This window comes from Mesoplodon bidens (assembly GCF_964165515.1).
Source record: "Mesoplodon bidens genome assembly, chromosome: 20".
NCBI classification, from domain to species: Eukaryota; Metazoa; Chordata; class Mammalia; order Artiodactyla; family Ziphiidae; genus Mesoplodon; species Mesoplodon bidens.
The window spans coordinates 11,187,975-11,205,901 of record NC_138181.1 but is presented as its reverse complement, the minus strand read 5'-3'; the positions used below and the strand labels follow the sequence as shown (position 1 = coordinate 11,205,901).

The window sequence follows — 17,927 nt, the reverse complement described above, 5'->3', positions numbered from 1 at the left end:
CCTCCATACTGTTCTCCATAGTGGCTGCACCAATTTACATTGACACCAACAGTGTAGGAGGGTTCCCTTCTCTCCACACCCTCTGCAGCATTTATTATTTATGAATTTTTTTGATCATAGCTATTTTGCCTGGTTTGAGGTAATGTCTCTTTGTAGTTTTGATTTGCATTTCTCTAATAATTAGCGATGTTGAACTTCTTTTCATGTGCCTCTTGGCCATCTGTATGTTGTCTTTGGAGAAATGTCTATTTAGGTTTTCTGCCCATGTTTTGATTGGGTTGTTTTCTTTTGATGATATTAAGTCGCACAAGCTGTTTGTAAATTTTGGAGACTAATCCCCTGTTGGTCACATCATTGGCAAATATTTGCTCCCATTCTATGGGTTGCCTTTTTGTTTTGTTTATGGTGTCCTTTGCTGTGCAAAAGCTTTTGAGCTTAATTAGGTCCCATTTGTTTATTTTTGTTTTTATTTCCATTACTCTGGGAGGCAGATTGAAAAAGATATTGCTTTGATTTATGTCAGAGAGTGTTCCACATATGTTTTCTTTTAAGAGTTTTACAGTGTCCTCTCTCACATTTAGGTCTAATCCATTTTGAGCTTATTTTTGTGTATGGTTTTAAAGAATGTTCTAATTTCTTTTTTTTACATGTAGCTGTCCAGTTTTCACAGCACCATTTATTGAAGCGACTGTTTTTCCTCTATTGTATAGTCTTGCCTCCTTTGTCACAAATTAATTGACCATAGGTGCATGGGTTTATTTCTGGGCTTTCTGTCCTGTTCCATTGATCTATAATTCTGTCTTTGTGCCAGTACCGTACTGTTTTGATGACTGTAGCTTTATAGTATAGTCGGAAGTCAGGGAGCCTGATTCCTCCAGCTTTGTTTTTCTTTTTCAAGGTTGCTTTGGCTCTCTAGGGTCTTTGTGTTTCCATACAGATTTTAAGATTCTTTTTGTTGTTCTAGGTCTTCAAAACATGCCATTGGTATTTTGATAGGGATTGCATTGAGTCTGTAGATCGCCTTGGGTAGTGTAGTCATTTTGACAATCAAAGAACATGGTATATCTTTCCATCTGTTTGTGTCATATTCGATATCGTGCATCAGCATCTTACAGTTTTCGGAGTACAGGTCTTTTGCCTCCTTAGGTAGGTTTACTCCCAGGTATTTTAATCTTTTTGATGTGATGGTTAATGGAATTGTTTCCTTATTTTCTCTTTCTGGTCTTTTGTTGTTAGTGTATAGAAATACAACAGATTTCTATGTATTAATTTTATATCCTTCAGCTTTACTGAATTCATTGATGAACTCTAGTAGTTTTCTGGTAGCACCTTTAGGATTTTCTATGTATGGTACCATATCATCTGCAAATAATGACAGTTTTACTTCTTCTCTTCCAATTTGTATTCCTTTTATTTCATTTTCTTCTCTGATTGCTATGGTTAGGACTTCCAAAACTATGTTGAATAATAGTGGTGAGAGTGGACATCCTTGTCTTATTCCTGATCTTAGAGGAAATGCTTTCAGCTTTTCACCGTTGAGTATGATGTTAGCTGTGGGCTTGTCATATATTGCCTTTATTATGTTCAGGTATATTCCCTCTATGCCCACATCCTGAAGAGTTTTTATCATAAATGGGTGTTGAATTTTGTCAAAGGCTTTTTCTGGATCTATTGAGATAATCATATAGTTTCTATTCTTCAATTTGCTAATGTGGTGTATCACACTGATTGATTTGTGGATACTGAAAAATCCTTGCATCCCTGGGATATATCCCACTTGATCATGGTATATGATTCTTTGAATGTTTTGTTGGATTCGATTTACTAGTATTTTATTGAGGATTTTTGCATCCATGTTCATCAGTGATATTGGCCTGTAATTTTCTTTTTATGTGATATCTTTGTCTGGTTTTGGTATTGGGGTGATGGTGCCCTCACAGAATGAGTTTGGGAGTCTTCCTTCCTCTGCGGTTTTCTGGAAGAGTTTCAGAGAATAGGGGTTGACTCATCTCTAAATGTTTGGTAGAATTTGCCTGTGAAGCCATCTGGTCCTGGACTTCTATTTGTTGGGAGTTTTTTACTTACAGTTTCAATTTTAGAACTTGTGATTGGTCTGTTTATATTTTCTATTTCTTCCTGGTACAGTCTTGTCCATTTCTTCTAGGTTTTCCATTTTATTGGCCTGTATAGTCTCTTATGATCCTTTGTATTTCTGTGGTGTCAGTTGTAACTTCTTTTTCTTTTCTAATTTTATTGATTTGAGACCTCTCCTTTTTTTTTTACTTTTCCTTGATGAGTCTGGCTAAAGGTTTATCAATTTCGTTTATCTTTTCAAAGAACCAGCTTTTAGTTTCATAGATGTTTTCTATTGTCTCTTTGTTCTGATTTCATTTATTTCTGCTCTGATCTTTATGATTTATTTCTTTCTACTAACTTTGGGTTTTGTTTCTTCTCCTTTCTCTAGTTGCTTTAGGTGTAAGGTTAGGTTGCTTACTTGATATTTTTTTTCCTGCTGTATGACTGTATTGCTATAAACTTTCAATATTCAGTTTTATGAGCTGTTTGTATATTTCATATATTTTGAAATATATGTTTCAAAATGTATATTTTGAAAATATATATTTTGAAAATGTATAAATGTATACATGTATACATATAAATGTATAAATGTATATTTCGAAACCATGTTTCGTTACTGTTTTTTTAATTCTAGACTCATTTAGTCATGTACAGAAATATATATATACATATATTCTTTGATATTAGCAAGAGCTCAGAGCTCTGCTTGGCACATAGTAGGAACTCAAATCTTTGCTGAATGAATATCTGTCTATGGATGGATATTAGATAGATATAGGTGGTATTGCACTTTTCTATGTCTTTTTCATTCAACAATATTTTACTTAAATTCTTCCGAGTCAGTAGATATAGGTTTAATAAGTATTTTTTTGTGCATATGTCATTGCATGCTGGCACCTGTATTTCTGTGGGAAGATTACCAGGAGTGTGACTGCTTGGTTGAAGGGTATATATGTTTAAAATTCTAATATAAATCTGTTAAAGCCATATTTCTTTCCCAAAATGCCCAAACACTTATAAATTTACTTGCAATGTAAACAAATACCTCCTCTACTTCATCTCTCTCCCTTACCCCCAATCTTCTTGAGCTTGAGATCTAGAAATATTCCTTTGAACACTCTGTGCATGTCAAATAAAATTTATCTGGAGCCTAAATTTGTCCAGCAGGGCAATTGTTGACCTGCTAACAATCTAAGTTCTCACTCCTTCAAATTCACGGACATTGCTTATTCTTTTCTTCCCCGTAAAATAAGTAGTACTTACTCATCATTGAAGACTTTGAAAATTTAGAAATCTAAAGTAGAAAGAAAAAAATTAACCATAGTTTTTTTACAATACAGAGTTAACTCTTCTCCTGCAAGCTTTGTTTCTTTGTCAATGTATGTACACGTGTACATATGTATAAATTCACTTATTCATTCATTCATCAAATGTGTTTATTTGTGTGGGTATGCAAATTTATTCATTGAGTCACTGATTCAACAAAGCAGACATGGTACTATATATAAAGGGAAATAGTTTACTTTTTTAATCCCACGCATTTCTCTCTTAAGAACTTTTCCATGCTTTAAATATTGCCTAAAAACCGTTATAAGAAACAATATTATTTACAGTTGGCCCTCCATATCCATGGATGTGGAACCTGCAGATATGGAGGGCCAACTACTATGCAGTTTATATAAAGAACTTTGATATCTACAGGGGTCCTGGAACCAATCCCCATTGGATACTGAGAGATGTCTGTAACTTCTTTATTTTAACCATTCTGTTATGTTAAATGTCATGTGATATTTGATTCTTCATTATTATCAAAATTTGCTTTGATGAACAAACTTGTACATAAATAATTGTAAGCATTCTTGCTATTTCTATAGGATAGATTCCCAAAACTAGAATTATAGAGTGTAAGGGGGTAATCCCCTTTAAGATATTAACCTAAAACTTTTAAATGCTTTCCAATAAGTTTTATAAATTTATTTTATGGGAACAGGCATACGAGAATGCCTCTTTCATTTCTTCCTCTCAAGTCTAAGTACTATTTTATTTTTGATATTTGCCTACTTGACACACAAGAGAAAGTTCTTCACTATGGTTTTAATTGTCTCCTTTGACTGTTAGTGAGATTGAACATATATTCATATGTTTAATAACCATGTGTTGATCAGTAAATTATCTATTCCTGCCTTTTGCCCATTGGTGTCTAAGATGTGGTTCCAAGTATATTATTCATTTGTCAAGTATGTATAATGGCTGTTTTATTTTCTTGACCTATGTATTCTCATACCAGTATAATATTTTTTGCATTTTATAACTATTGGTAAAAATCAAATATTTATATTGATATGTCAGATTTTCTAATTATCCCATTTTTGGATTATTTATTCAACTCTTTCTTATTTTCAGGATAGTTTTATGTTTTCTTCACATGATGTTGCATTTTCCTTCTTAAAATTATTTATACATATCACATAGTTTTGTTACTGGTGTGATTAGGGATCTTTCCTCATTACATTTACTGTGTAAGAAAGTTAATGATATTTGCATATTCATTTCTATTCAGGCAACTTACTAAACTATAGAAAATTTTTGAGGTTTTTTGGTAGACAGTCATCTCTTGAAAATAGCAATAAAATTACCCATTTATTTCTAGTGGCTGTACTTTCAGTTCTTTCTATTGCTTTATTATATTGACTGGATCTTAAAGGAAAATTGAAAATATAAGTGGTTATTTCCTAGGTACCTTGTAAGTCAACCTTGCCCTCTGATGCAATGTGTCTCAGATTCTTCTTGAGTTATCCAGCCCTATTTATGTAATCAATCGCTCTGAGAAGCTCTGGTACTTTTGAAAAGAGGATGATATTCAAGATCATAATTAGATCCCTAGGGGTACACACTGTATTTTTTTTCACATGAGGAGAGACACAGTGGAGAAACAGTGAGGCTACTATCTGCTGTTTTTAAAAGAATTACCCTTTTCTCAGAAGTTCATGGATTTTTTGGAGTATGGAAGAATACATGGATCTTTAATCACAGTTTTGCCATAAACAAGTAGAAAGCTGGAAAGAAATGTATGAAACAACAGTTTTCAGATATTAGACAATAGGCAGCATAGGGCTTTATTCCCTGAGAGAAGGGAAACAAAAGAGATGTGATTTCCCTGACTCTCTTCCTATTGTCAGGTTTTGGACTGCAGCGACTTGGGTGGGATCTGGACTGAGTGCAGGCTCAGTAGCTTGAGGAGAAGGAGATTGGCTTTATGAGAGATGAAAGTGGATGGAATCTGTGAAGCAGTGTTCCAGGGAAGAAGCATTGATATGCAGGAAGAGGTTCAGAAATTTGCATAGAGGTCCTTATGGGTCTATTGATGAAGATCAAACCACACAAGACCAGGGAAAGAATGACAGAACTGTTAAGCTGAACAATTATCAATGTTTACAGAAGGCTGGGAGTTAATTTGAGTTATAATCAGTCAGAGTGAAGGGGTGTGTTTGAAAACCTGGGACATTCACTAGAGATCCCAGAAGAGTCATGCTTTACTAGTAGCACTAAATTAGCCTTAGAGAAAAGGATATTCTAAATCTGCCCTATCAAAGTTTAAAAACAAGCCTTGATCAAGCTGTTCTGCAAGTAACTTAACTGCCTGCCAGCACCAATATGGCAACCTTTAAAGGAAAACAGCACATTCTACAATATGATATTCACAGTATCCATCATAACATTTTAGAAAGTAACAAACATACAAAGAAGGAGAATTATGTGGCCCATACCAGGAGAAAAATTTAGTCAATAGAAATAGACCCGGAAGTGTTAAAAATAATATAATTAGTCGACAGGAATTTTAAAAAGCTATTACAAATATTCCCATGGATTTAAAATAAAACATTAACATGGTAAGAAGAGAACTGGGAGATATAAAAAGCACATGGAATTTATAGAAATAGGAAAACACCATAACTGAAATGAAAAATTCTTTGGGTGGTATTAACAGCACAACTGACACAGCAGAAGAAAATGTCAGTGAACTTAAAGATAAGGCAATAGAAACTATTCAAACTGAAGCAAAAAACGTAAAAAAGACTGAAAAAAAAAAGAATCAGTGACCCATTAGATGCTGTCAAATGGTTCAGCATATGTGTAATTAGTGTTGCAGAAGAAGAGAAAGAGGGGAGGCTAGAAAAAATTTTAAGGAATTTTCAAAATTTGACAAAGCATGAACTCAAAGTTCCAGGAAGTTCAATACATCTCAAGCCAGAAAAACACAGATACATACCAAGACACCTTATAATCAAATTACTGAAATCAACAATAAAGGGAGTAGTTTTTTTTTTAGGCTGAAGAACAACTTTTATTTATTAAGAATGAATAATGATATATAATAATGAAAATAATAATCAAGAACTAATAATGTATCAAGAAGAAGGATTATTACTGACTGATACACATAACTGAAAAGCCCAAGCATGGCTAGATTCCAAGACTCAGATGATGCTGTCAGGATTCTCCCTCCCTCCATCCCCCAATTTGGCTCCCTTCCCTCTAGGATTCACTTTCATGCGAACTCTCCACACATGTGGTAATAAAAGTGGCATTCAGCAGCTCTAAGTTTAAATCCTACCAGCAGTAACTCTGAGACAAATAGCTTCTCTTTCTAAAGGGTTCCAATACATTGACTAATTGGCCTGATCTGGTTCATGCACCAACCTCTGGGCATGGAAAGTGTGATGCATGGAAGCTGGGCAGGGTCACGTCCCGCAGTAACCACACTGCCGATTTATAAAGGATTCATTTCCCCCAAGAAAATTTCAGGTACTGTTACCAGCTGAATAGTGTAGATTCTGGGAAGAAAAAAATAGCAGATGTTCATTACTATTATCTTAAGACCATAACCACTTAACCATATTTCTCAGATAAAGAGGTTTACTGAAATAGCTATGTGTGTGATGGTTAGAGTATTACATTAAAAAGGGACATTGAGTGATTAAGTCTACACCAATGTATTCATAAAGGTAGTCTCAAATGCCCACAAACAATATTGAACACAAGAACAAATGCTCAACTTTGGCTTGTCACAATAATAAATGACAATAAAAAATATACCAAGGACCAAGAGCAGAGATTTGAGGCCTAAAATCCATATCTATACTATGATTTCTACTCAACCAAGGTTGATTGAAACAGGTAGCATCCAATTAATAAAAGAGGTGGTTGCTTTAGTTATAAAAAGATAAACTATTGGTGTTCAGTCAATCCTATTCATTCCGAAACAAACATGAAAGCAAAATATGATGTTCTTTTGTCCCCGTTTTTTCCCCTAATAATTTCAAAGCTACAGAAACACTGAAGACTATTACAATGAACATCCACATACCCTTCACTTAGATTTACCAGTGATTAACATTTTGCTGTACTTGCTTTCCCTAATAAAAGGAATATTTTAAATGTAGTCGGAGGAGAAAGATACATTGCATCTGGAGGAACAATGGTAAGAATGACTCCAGGCTTCTTATCAGAAAATATGTAAGACAGAAAAAATTAAAAGACGTCATTTAAGTGTGAGAAAAAAACTCATTTAGTGTTCTATATCCAATGAAAATATTTCAGAAATTAAGGATATAAAAGAATTGTTTCAGATATAAACATATGAGAGAACTTGTTGCTAGAAGATATGCACTAAAGGAAATATTAAACTATATTCAGATGGAAGGAAAAAAATGTCATATGGAAATGTGGATCTACACAAAGCAATGAAGAGTGCTGGAAATGAAAAAGATGTGGATAAATATAAAATAGTGTATTTCATTTAAACTTTTAAGAAGACAATGGACTTTTTACAGTAAACACAATAATAATGTATTCTGGCATTTATAGCATATTTAGGCAAAGTTGTTTCTATTGCTGTGATTTTCATTTGCATTTCTCTTATGATTAATGGTGTTGAGCATCGGTTCATATTCTTGGTGGCCATTTGTATATCATCTTTGGAGAAATATCTACTCAAGTCCTTTGCCCATTTTAAAGTTAGGTTATTTGATTTTTTTTGTTGACTTGTAGGATTTCGTTGTATATTCTGGATATTAACCGTTTATCAGATATATGGTTTGCAAGTTTTCTGTTCTATAGGTTGCCTTTTCACTATATTGATTGTTTCCTTTGATGCACAAACGTTTTTAAGTTCGTTGTATAGCCATTTGTCTATTTTTACTTTTGTTGCTTGTGCTTTTAGTGTCATATCCAAGATATCATTGTGAAGTCCAATGTTACGAAGCTTTCCCCCTATGTTTTCTTCTTGGAGTTTTATAGTCTTAGGTCTTTCATTTAGGTATTTAATCCATTTTGAGTTAATCTTCATATATGGTGTGAGATAAGGGCCCAACTTCATTCTTTTGCATTGGGTATCTAGTTTTCCGAGCACCATTTGCTGAAGTGATTCTCCTTTCCCCATTGAGTGGTCTTGGCACCCTTGTCAAAGCTCCTTTGACTATATCAGTAATATGTTTACCAATAACAGTAACTGAATAGATAAATGGAGATATGGGAAAACTCTTTTTTATAGTATAAACAATATAGAAGGAATAATGGAGTTAAATAATTATCAATGGATGCTAAAACTAGTGGGTGAAAGTTTTACAAGGACCCAGATACTTTCATAATCTCACAAGTATCTCCTCACAAATTGCTTATTAATTACAAATGGAGGCATGGTAACTTACAGTGGAAAAAACTTGGAAGACAGCACCTTAACCAAGTGATCCAAAAGTAACAACACAGTATTATGACAAAGTGACAACATGGTGTCTCCTGAGAAGGACGAAATACTTCTGTGAGGTATTTCACAGTAGGCATACACATACACACACAACAACATGAAGGTGATGTGCTGTGATAGAGCTAAGGCAATGGATACCCCAAACAGAATACTTTTTTCCTGTACATTTAAGCCATGGAGTAAAGAAATTAGATTCATGTTCTTAAACTGAGATCTTAGAAATTGAGAGATGTTTTATATTATTTTGAGAAGTAGCATAGCATAGTGGTCAAGGGCAGAGACTGTGAAACCAGATAGCTTCAGTTTAAATCCTGTCTCCATCACTTACTAGCCATGTGACCTTTGGTAAGTTAAATATCTATGCCTCAGTTTATTCATCTGTAAAGTAGGAATAATAATAGTCCCAACCTTGTAGGGCTACTGTGAGGATTTGATGAGTGAATCTATATAAAGTGCTCAGAATAGAGACTCACACATAGTAAGCACCATAAAGTTGTTTGCTATTATTAATTAATTAATTACAGAAATTAATTATCTGATGACCTCTTGGAATACAAAAAAACCTTTGCTTAAAAATCAAACAAACAAAAGCTAACAAATTAAACAAACCTGATCCTGGTCAAGGGCAGTATTATGCTAGTAAATGTTTACCAACTAGTGTGAGGAAGGGTAAAATCCTCATTTGTAAGTACAAATACTTCAAACTACCCCATGATGTCACAGAACTTGGAGATGGGAAGAGATGTTACACACTCAGCCCTGGGAGCTGATACTGGCTGGCTCTAACACACCACTGGAATGGTCTCATTTTCATTAGAATTTATGTAGGTGTTTCTGAAATTGCACACTAAATTTTCAGGTGAACATTTGAAGGTGTTAAATTTTCCAGGTGCAAATATTGTGAGCCTCACTTTACAGCTGCTTTTTAGTGTGTGTGTGTGTGTGTGTGCACTTTAGGCTAAAAAACCAAGCATTCAATTTGTAGAATTCTCTCTCTAAATAAATCAAATAAAATTACACTAGATGAAAATACAAAAGTAAGCTTGATGATCCATCTGATAATTTTGTTTTCTATGAGAACATATTTTTAAATGACCATTTGAATTAAAAAAATGATTCTAGGTGTGCACTTCTGAGATGACATGCAACTGTTCTAGTGGCTACAGCCCTCCAGATTGCCAAGCGCGCTCCAGAATATCTTCCAGATTGCCTGGGGGACAGGGCAAGTATCTATCTCTTCTTGTATCCAGTTAATAAAATTCTCAAATTGCTTACCTTCACAAAGTTCGATTTTTGCCACTTTGAAAGAAATCAGTATTTGTAATTAAAAGGTAAATAGGCTGCCTCAAGAAATAGACACCAAATGTGCTTTCTTAATCTTGCTTTTTGTCCTAATATTAATTTTGAATATGATTGAAGTTGAGGGTATCTTTTAAAATTTTTATTTACTTATGTCTGACTTTCTCCTTTAAACTGTCTTTCAACCTTTTCCCCCTTTTATGCCTGATCCTGTGGTCTCAGCTCTATATAAGCAACACACCCTGTGTCCAGCACTGTTAATATGTGTCTGTTATAGAAGAAATAAAGGAAATAGAAGATAAGTTTTTAGTCTGGCATTTATAGTTTAAATGATAAAAATCCATTAATTGCTGCTAAAGAGATGACAGAAGGGGCTAAAACAATATTCTGTTTGTTCACCATGACTTTAGTTTTCGTCATTCATTCATTGATTCAGCAAATATTTATTGAATTCCTAATATATACCAGGTGCTCATCATATGGCACTAGGCATGTACAGTAAACAAAACAAAGTCCCACTCCTCATGGAATTTAAAGAATACCCAGTGCTAACTAGCGGCAGAATTAGGATTAGGAATCAAGTCTCCTATTTTTTATGGCAGTGACGTTTTAGTAGCACTGCAGTGACTCTGTATGTAAAAACAGATCCCTAAATGTAAAAGAGCCAACAGTCTAATAAATAAAAACAGGATATGCACAGATATAGTGGAATTCTGTGATAATGCACCTTGTAACAATGCAAGTTTGTTGGATAACCTTACAAACAGATTATATATCATTGAAGTTTTGGGGTCCCACTTATAGTGGGATTTTGCTGTAGCTGCTGTATAATGTAGAATACATTGGAACTTTCTGGAACTTAGTTTCTATTCTTTTAGAATGAGAGTTTATAGAGATAGTCTCAAGTATTATGATTCTATTATTATTTTCCATGTTCCTTGAATAACAATAAAAATTAAGAACATTGTAATTAGTTTGCTGTAACTTGAAAGTGAAAGTAGACAGCTTAATTTTTTTACTCTGATTTTTTAATGTATTTTTATTTTTAGGTTTAATCAAGGAAAGAGGTTTTGAGAAGGCTGGGAAGAAGTGGTGGCTTTTGGGTATCTACATTGCTTCACCTGTTCTCGTCGTAGCAACCGTAGTAGCTGTTTCATGGAAGCCTTTGAAAAAGTGGCTCAGCAAGAAAGAGGAACCCCAAAGTAGCGAGTAAATTGAATTTGTGTTCTGACGTTAAACTTTAGCACCATTTAAATCTAGTCACATATAAGAAAATATTATGAGCAGCCATAATACTTTACATTTTACAGGAATTTTGAATGCTACATCAGTATCTCATTTAATTATTTGAGATAGTTTTGAATATCCTTATTTTATAGATGCAAAAATTTTGGAATGTGGTTTTAATGACTTGCCAATGTCATCGCCTTGGTAATTGAGAGAGGAAGAACTAAAATGTATCCATATCTATTGCTTTAAAATGCCCAGTGATCCGTGTCACCTACAGGAGAAGTACCAGAAGTATTTATTTGGAATGCAGATTTATGAGCCATATCACAAATGAAATATTTCAGTTTGCATTGCTGCCTCATGTAAGAAATAATTTTAAAAATATTCTCTGGGAAAAGTCTTCAGAAGGCAAATTTATAATTTAGTATATAAAATATTTTTATTTAAAAATATAGTTCAAAAACAAAGACAGAAGAAGGTGACAAACAACCGTTTGCCCACCACTGGAAATAAACATGAATATTTTGTTTCTCTTATGAAATAAACCGCTGTATATACAGCTGCAATCCCCATCTCCCTTTCTGCGGAGAACAACCTCTGCACTGAAAGCTGGTGTGTATCACATATTTTTACTACACATGGCTACATCCCTGTGCCATATCTAGAATTATATATAATTTTAAATGTTTATACTTTATGCATATGTATACTCTTCTAATTCTAAGTTTGTTTTCCCTTTTTCTTTTTTATGAGCAGTCTTCTCAGAGATTTTTCTATTTTATTAGTAATTTAAAAATATAATTTGTCATTCTGTTGAGATCCCTATATTTCCTTGTGTTTATTATCCTTAACTTATGCTCTGTTCCTCTTTGCTACTCTCTTCACCTTTGCTATGTGTTTGTTAATTCTACCTTTGTGGAGTCTAATGCTTTGTTTATTAATTTTCAATTTTTCTTATTTTCCTAATACGCTTTTAAAGTAAAAACTTTCTCCCTTATATATCATTTCATCTACATTCTCCAGTTTTTAAGATACAGCTGATATTCAGTTTAAAAAATTAGAAACTTCCAGCACGATTTCTTATTTAAATCATGAACAAATCATGGTCTTTAGTTTTCAGTTATATGATTTATTTTTGTTGCTGTAAAAGTTATTTTCCAATTTTATTACCTTATTGGGAAAGCTTTGTCTCTGATTTAGACTCTTAAATGTTGGAACCACAAAGGAAGTCTTTTTTTTGTAAAAATGTATGCTTGATACGCATACTTCGATTAATGTGATACAGTATGTTTTTTTCTTTGTTTTTAGAAAAAAATTTTTAATTGTGCTGTTTCAAATCATCTTTATACTTACTGGGTTTTTAAATTTTTTCTCTACTTGATAATTCATTCTCTATGAGAGGCAAACTAAGGTTTTCTAATATGTCATGGCTTTCTCTTTGATTGTTGAGACTTCTGCTTTATATACTCTGAGGCAGTGACGAAATGCATAATGTTCAACATAGTTATATCTTCTTGGTGTATTTTCTTTTTATCATTAATAATTGTATCTTAAATTCTATTCTCATTCTTATATTGCTATATATCAACTTGCTCTTTGAAAGTTAGACTTACCTATTACTATTTTTCATCCCTTATTTTCAACCTTTCTTTGATTTTAGTTGGTATATTATAAACAGCCTTTATATGAAATGCAGTAGTGGAGTTTGTTACATTTATACACTTAATATATTATGACATATATTCACATTGAAATTTACCATCTTATTTTCTTCCTACTTACTATCCTCTTTTTTGTTTCTTTTTTTTTTTTTGCATTTTTTCCTTTTCTCAAAATCCATTTTCTTGATTGTGCTTTTTCTTCTTCATTTCTTTTTCTCTTCTATTTTGTACATTTTTATATTCTGTTTTTTTTTTTTTTTTTTTTTTTTTTTGCGTTACATGGGCCTCTCACTGTTGTGGCCTCTCCCGTTGCGGAGCACAGGCTCCGGACGCACAGGCTCAACAGCCATGGCTCACGGGCCCAGCTGCTCCGCGGCATGTGGGATCTTCCCAGACCGGGGCACGAACCCGTGTCCCCTGCATCGGCAGGCGGACTCTCAACCACTGCGCCACCAGGGAAGCCCTATATTCTGTTTTTATTGTTTTAATGATTTTTGTTAACTTTTAGCATTTGTAGCTAATGTTGTATAATATCTTAATTTAATCTTTGTATATAATCTTCTGAATAACACAAGGATCTTAGCCCTTTAACACTAACCTATCTTTTTCAATCTGTTTGTCATTTGGCTTTTCAGTTCCCTCCAAATAAGTTTTGTGTTATTGTCTTCTTATCATTATTATATTTAGTTAATACTTATTAGGATTTCCTGATATATTTCCCAGATTCTTTATGATTCTCTTTTTTTTTTTTTTTTTTTTTTTTTGTGGTACGCGGGCCTCCTACTGCTGTGGCCTCTCCCGTTGTGGAGCACAGGCTCCAGACGCGCAGGCCCAGTGGCCATGGCTCACGGGCCCAGCCGCTCCGCGGCATGTGGGATCCTCCCGGACCAGGGCACGAACCCACGTCCCCTGCATCGGCAGGCGGACTCTCAACCACTGCGCCACCAGGGAAGCCCTGTGATTCCCTTTTTTTAAACTTAGTTTTGAAATAATTTAAGAAATATAAAAAGTTGCAAAATAGCACAGAATTCCATTGTACTCATCACTTAGGTTTTCTCAGTAATAACATCTTACCTTAACATAGTGCATTTTCACAGCCAGAGAATTGGTATTGGTACAATATTATCAGTTAAACTATACACCTTATATTCACCAGTGTTTACGTACAGTCATTTTTGAATATGTGTGTGTATATATTATGAAATTTTGTCACATGGTTTGTATTCCAGTGCCATAATTATCACCATTCTTTTTGGAATCCTGCTTTTTTCATTCTAGGTTCAATCTTGAAGAAGTACCTGCTTTGGTAGTTGTTACAGTGATGGTCTATGTGTAATCATCTGTTTGCCTTATATGCCTGGAAATGGTTTTATTTCACTTTCACTCTTGAAATTCTATATGGGTATAGAATTTTAGGTGGACAGTTATTTCTGTCAGCCCTTTTATGATGCCATTGAATTCTGGCATTTACTGTTGTTGAGATGTCTGCTGTCAGATTAATTAATTCATTTTTACCTTCATACTTGCTGCACTTGTTTTCTAAGTTAGCTTCTCAAGTTTTCTTTTGTCCAAGGTATTATGTTACTGAATTATTACTTGTTCTGATATGAGTTTGTTTTTATTTTTCCAGCTCTGAATTCACAATAATCTTCAATTATCATGTCTTTCTTCAGTTCTGGAAGATTCTCAGTCATTATCTCTGTAATGATTGACTCTTCCCCATTCTATCCCTTTTATTTTTCTGAAATCCCTATATTTTGGGGCCTTCCATTCTAGCCTCCATGGTAGATGGTGATGGTTGTTCTCTTCCTCATCTTTATACTTCTCCTCCTTTTGCTTCTTTTCTTTTGACACTAAGAATGAAGCTTTTAAGAACTGAGATACAATTTACATGTAGTAAAATTAATCTCTTTAGTTTATGTAATTCTATGAGTTTAACAAATACGTACACTTACTACAACCTCAATAAAACATAGAACAATGTCATCACCTCAGAATTCCCTCTCACCCCACCTTCAGCTCCTGGCACTGACAGATGTCTTCTTTGCCTATAGTTTTGCCAATTCCAAAACTTTGTATAAATGGAATCGTATACTGTAGTATGTCATCTTTTGAGTCTGTCTTCTTTCTCTTGGCATAATGCATTTGACATTCATCCATGATGTTATGTGTATCAATAGCTTGTTCTTTTTCTAATGTATAGTTCTATTGTGGTATAATTGACATACAGTAAATTATATATATTTTAAGTGTATAATTTTGTATGTTTTGATAATTTGAAAAGTAACACTGATGAAACCGTCACCATGATCAAGGTTATGAAGATATCTGTCATGCCCTCAAATTTCCTCGTGCCCCTTTGTAAGCCCCACTCCTGCCTCTTCCACCTGCTCTATCCCCATACTGCTGCCGATCTGCATTCTTAGTTTGCATTTTCTAGAATTTTATATAAATGGAATCATACAGTATGTACTCTTCTTTTTGTCTGATTTATTTCACTCACCATGATTATTTTGCAATCCATCCATGTTCCTGTGTGATCATTTTTTTCCTTTTATTGCTGATAAGTATTCAGTTGTACAATTATACCATAATTTGTTCATCCATTCCATCTATTGATAGTTATTTGGATGTGTTCCAGTTTTGGGCTGTTATAAATAAAGCCATTATGAACATTTACATACAAATTTCTATGTGAACATATGCATTCTTTTTCTTAGTTAATACCCAGGACTGGAACGACGGGGTAATATGGTAGGTATATGTTTCACTTGTAAAGAAAGAGCTATACTGTTTTGCAAAGCAGTTCTTCTATCTTATATTCCAACCACTAGTATGTGAGAGTTCTAGTTCCTCCACATTCTCACCAACACTTATATGGTCATATATTTTTTTAATTTTAGCAATTCCGATGGTGTGCAGTGGCATCTCATTATGGTTTTAATTTGCATTTCTCTAATGACTAATGATGCTGACTGTTGTTTCATGTGGTTATTTGTCAGATGTACATCTTCTTTGGAGAAGTGTGTATTCAAATATTTTACCCATTTTAAATTAATTAATTAAAATTACAATCCGGAGGTCTTTTATTTTTTTATTTTTACACCGATTATGGCATGATTTCATAGGGAATGGGTTCCAGCTCACTGGTTCTCACAAAGTGTGCTTCTCTGGATGGAGCAGGCTGGTGCTTCAGTCAAACCCACATTCCTTTCCCTTTGGCTTCCTTCTTTTTCTGATCATATTTCCTTCACTCATTTCAGGGAGCTATCTTGATTCTTAGAGTGCTTAATATCCTCAATAAGTACATTAATTCTCTTGGCAAGAATCTTGCCCTTAATTCGTTTGTTTTCAACAATGCCAACAGCATGCTGGGTAACATTGTAGACTCCCAGTTTTTGTAACATTTGTGGGATGTTTCTTTTTTAAATAGTGCCAATTCCCTTGCTGTCTACAATATCACTTTTTTGTAAATTCCCATGTATGTGACCTAAGGAACAACCCCATATTTTCTAAAAAGTCTAGAGAATGTATAGCAGGTGCCTCTTCTCTTTTCTTTTGTGTTGGTCTTTTTCACAAATTACTGGAAGATGACAGTTTCAGCTGAAAGACCCCATTTTTTTTATTAGGTTGTCTTTTTATTATTGAGTCAGTCAAAACTTTTTGATCATTTAAAAAATGGATTGTTCGTTTTCTTATTGTATTTTGAGTGTTCATTATAAATGCTGGATACAAGCGCTTTATTATATATATGATTTGCAAATATATTCTTCTAGTCTAAGGCTTTTCTTTTCACTCTTTTAAAGAGCAAAAGTTTTAAATTCTGATGAAATCCAGTGTATCAATATCTTCTTTTATAGATCATGATTTTGATGTTGTATCTAGGAAATATTTGCCTAACCAAAATTCATGAAGATTTTCTCTCATGTTTTCTTTTAAAAGTGTTATAGTTTTAGGTTTTGCATTTAGGCTTATATCCAATTTGAACTAAGTTTTGTATTGGTATGAATTGAGTGTTTTTCTTTTCCTGCATAAGAATATCCAGTTGTTCTAACACCATTGCTTTTAAGCTTCGTTAAGTAGGATCAGAATGGTTAGCACTACGGAGGCAATACTCTTCCATGTAACTCTACCAAACTCACTGTGAATTATGAGATTTTTCAACTCAGATGGTGGGAACACAAACTATTCCTGTTCCTATATGAGTACAAGAGATTGCTTCCTTTAGTAATTTCTAATAATTTTCCTCTGGCTCAGGGAGTTTCTTCACTTGAATTCAGTGATTGGTACTCTTCAGAACACTCAAAGAGAACCCTCTACAGATCTCAGGAGCTCTCTCTGCACCTCCTTCCGTCTCTGGTATTCTGCCCTGAGAAGTGTAGCTGCCTTGGCATTCCCAGACCCTATTACCTCAATTCAGGGAGACTTCTGGCTTTGCCTGGGTTTCCCTTGCTGTGCTACAGGATGGCAACTCTCCTCAGGCAGTAACAAGGGGCAATCACAGATCTCACCTTTATTCCCTTCTCTCATAGATCACTATCCTGCCTAATATTCAGTGTCTGAAACCCAGCATTTAATATATTTTGTCCAGATATTCATTTGTTTTGGGCAGGAGGGTAAATCCAGTCTGTTACTCCATCTTGACCGGGATTGGAAGTGTGTCTTTATGGTTTGTAACTGCACTTTCATAGCTCTCTCTGCATCTCACGTTCTGTTTGATTTCCTCAGATCACTCTCATTTCACCAGTTCTTCCTTCTCTGTCCTGTTCTAGACTTATGGATTCTATTCTTGCAGAAATATCTATGGAGATTCTAAATATTCTCAAAGTTTTTTAATCATTTGTATTTCTTGGTGTGTGAACTCATTGTTTTGCTCTGGCTGTTGACATTAT

At 34.1% G+C, this 17,927-nt stretch overlaps 1 protein-coding gene across 2 annotated transcripts in view; it reads left to right on the top strand.

Moving 5' to 3' along the window:
* Positions 1–17,927, top strand: part of ADAM32 (ADAM metallopeptidase domain 32) — a 177,831-nt gene that overhangs the window by 138,713 nt on the left and 21,191 nt on the right. The window contains exons 18-19 of one of the 2 annotated variants that reach the window (XM_081220688.1): positions 9,968–10,067; positions 11,194–11,247. The exons of the other annotated variant lie outside the window; for it this stretch is intronic. Of the exons in view, the coding sequence (XP_081076814.1) occupies positions 9,968–10,067; positions 11,194–11,247 (154 nt within the window). The remainder of the gene's footprint in view (positions 1–9,967; positions 10,068–11,193; positions 11,248–17,927) is intronic. 2 annotated transcript variants of the gene reach the window in all.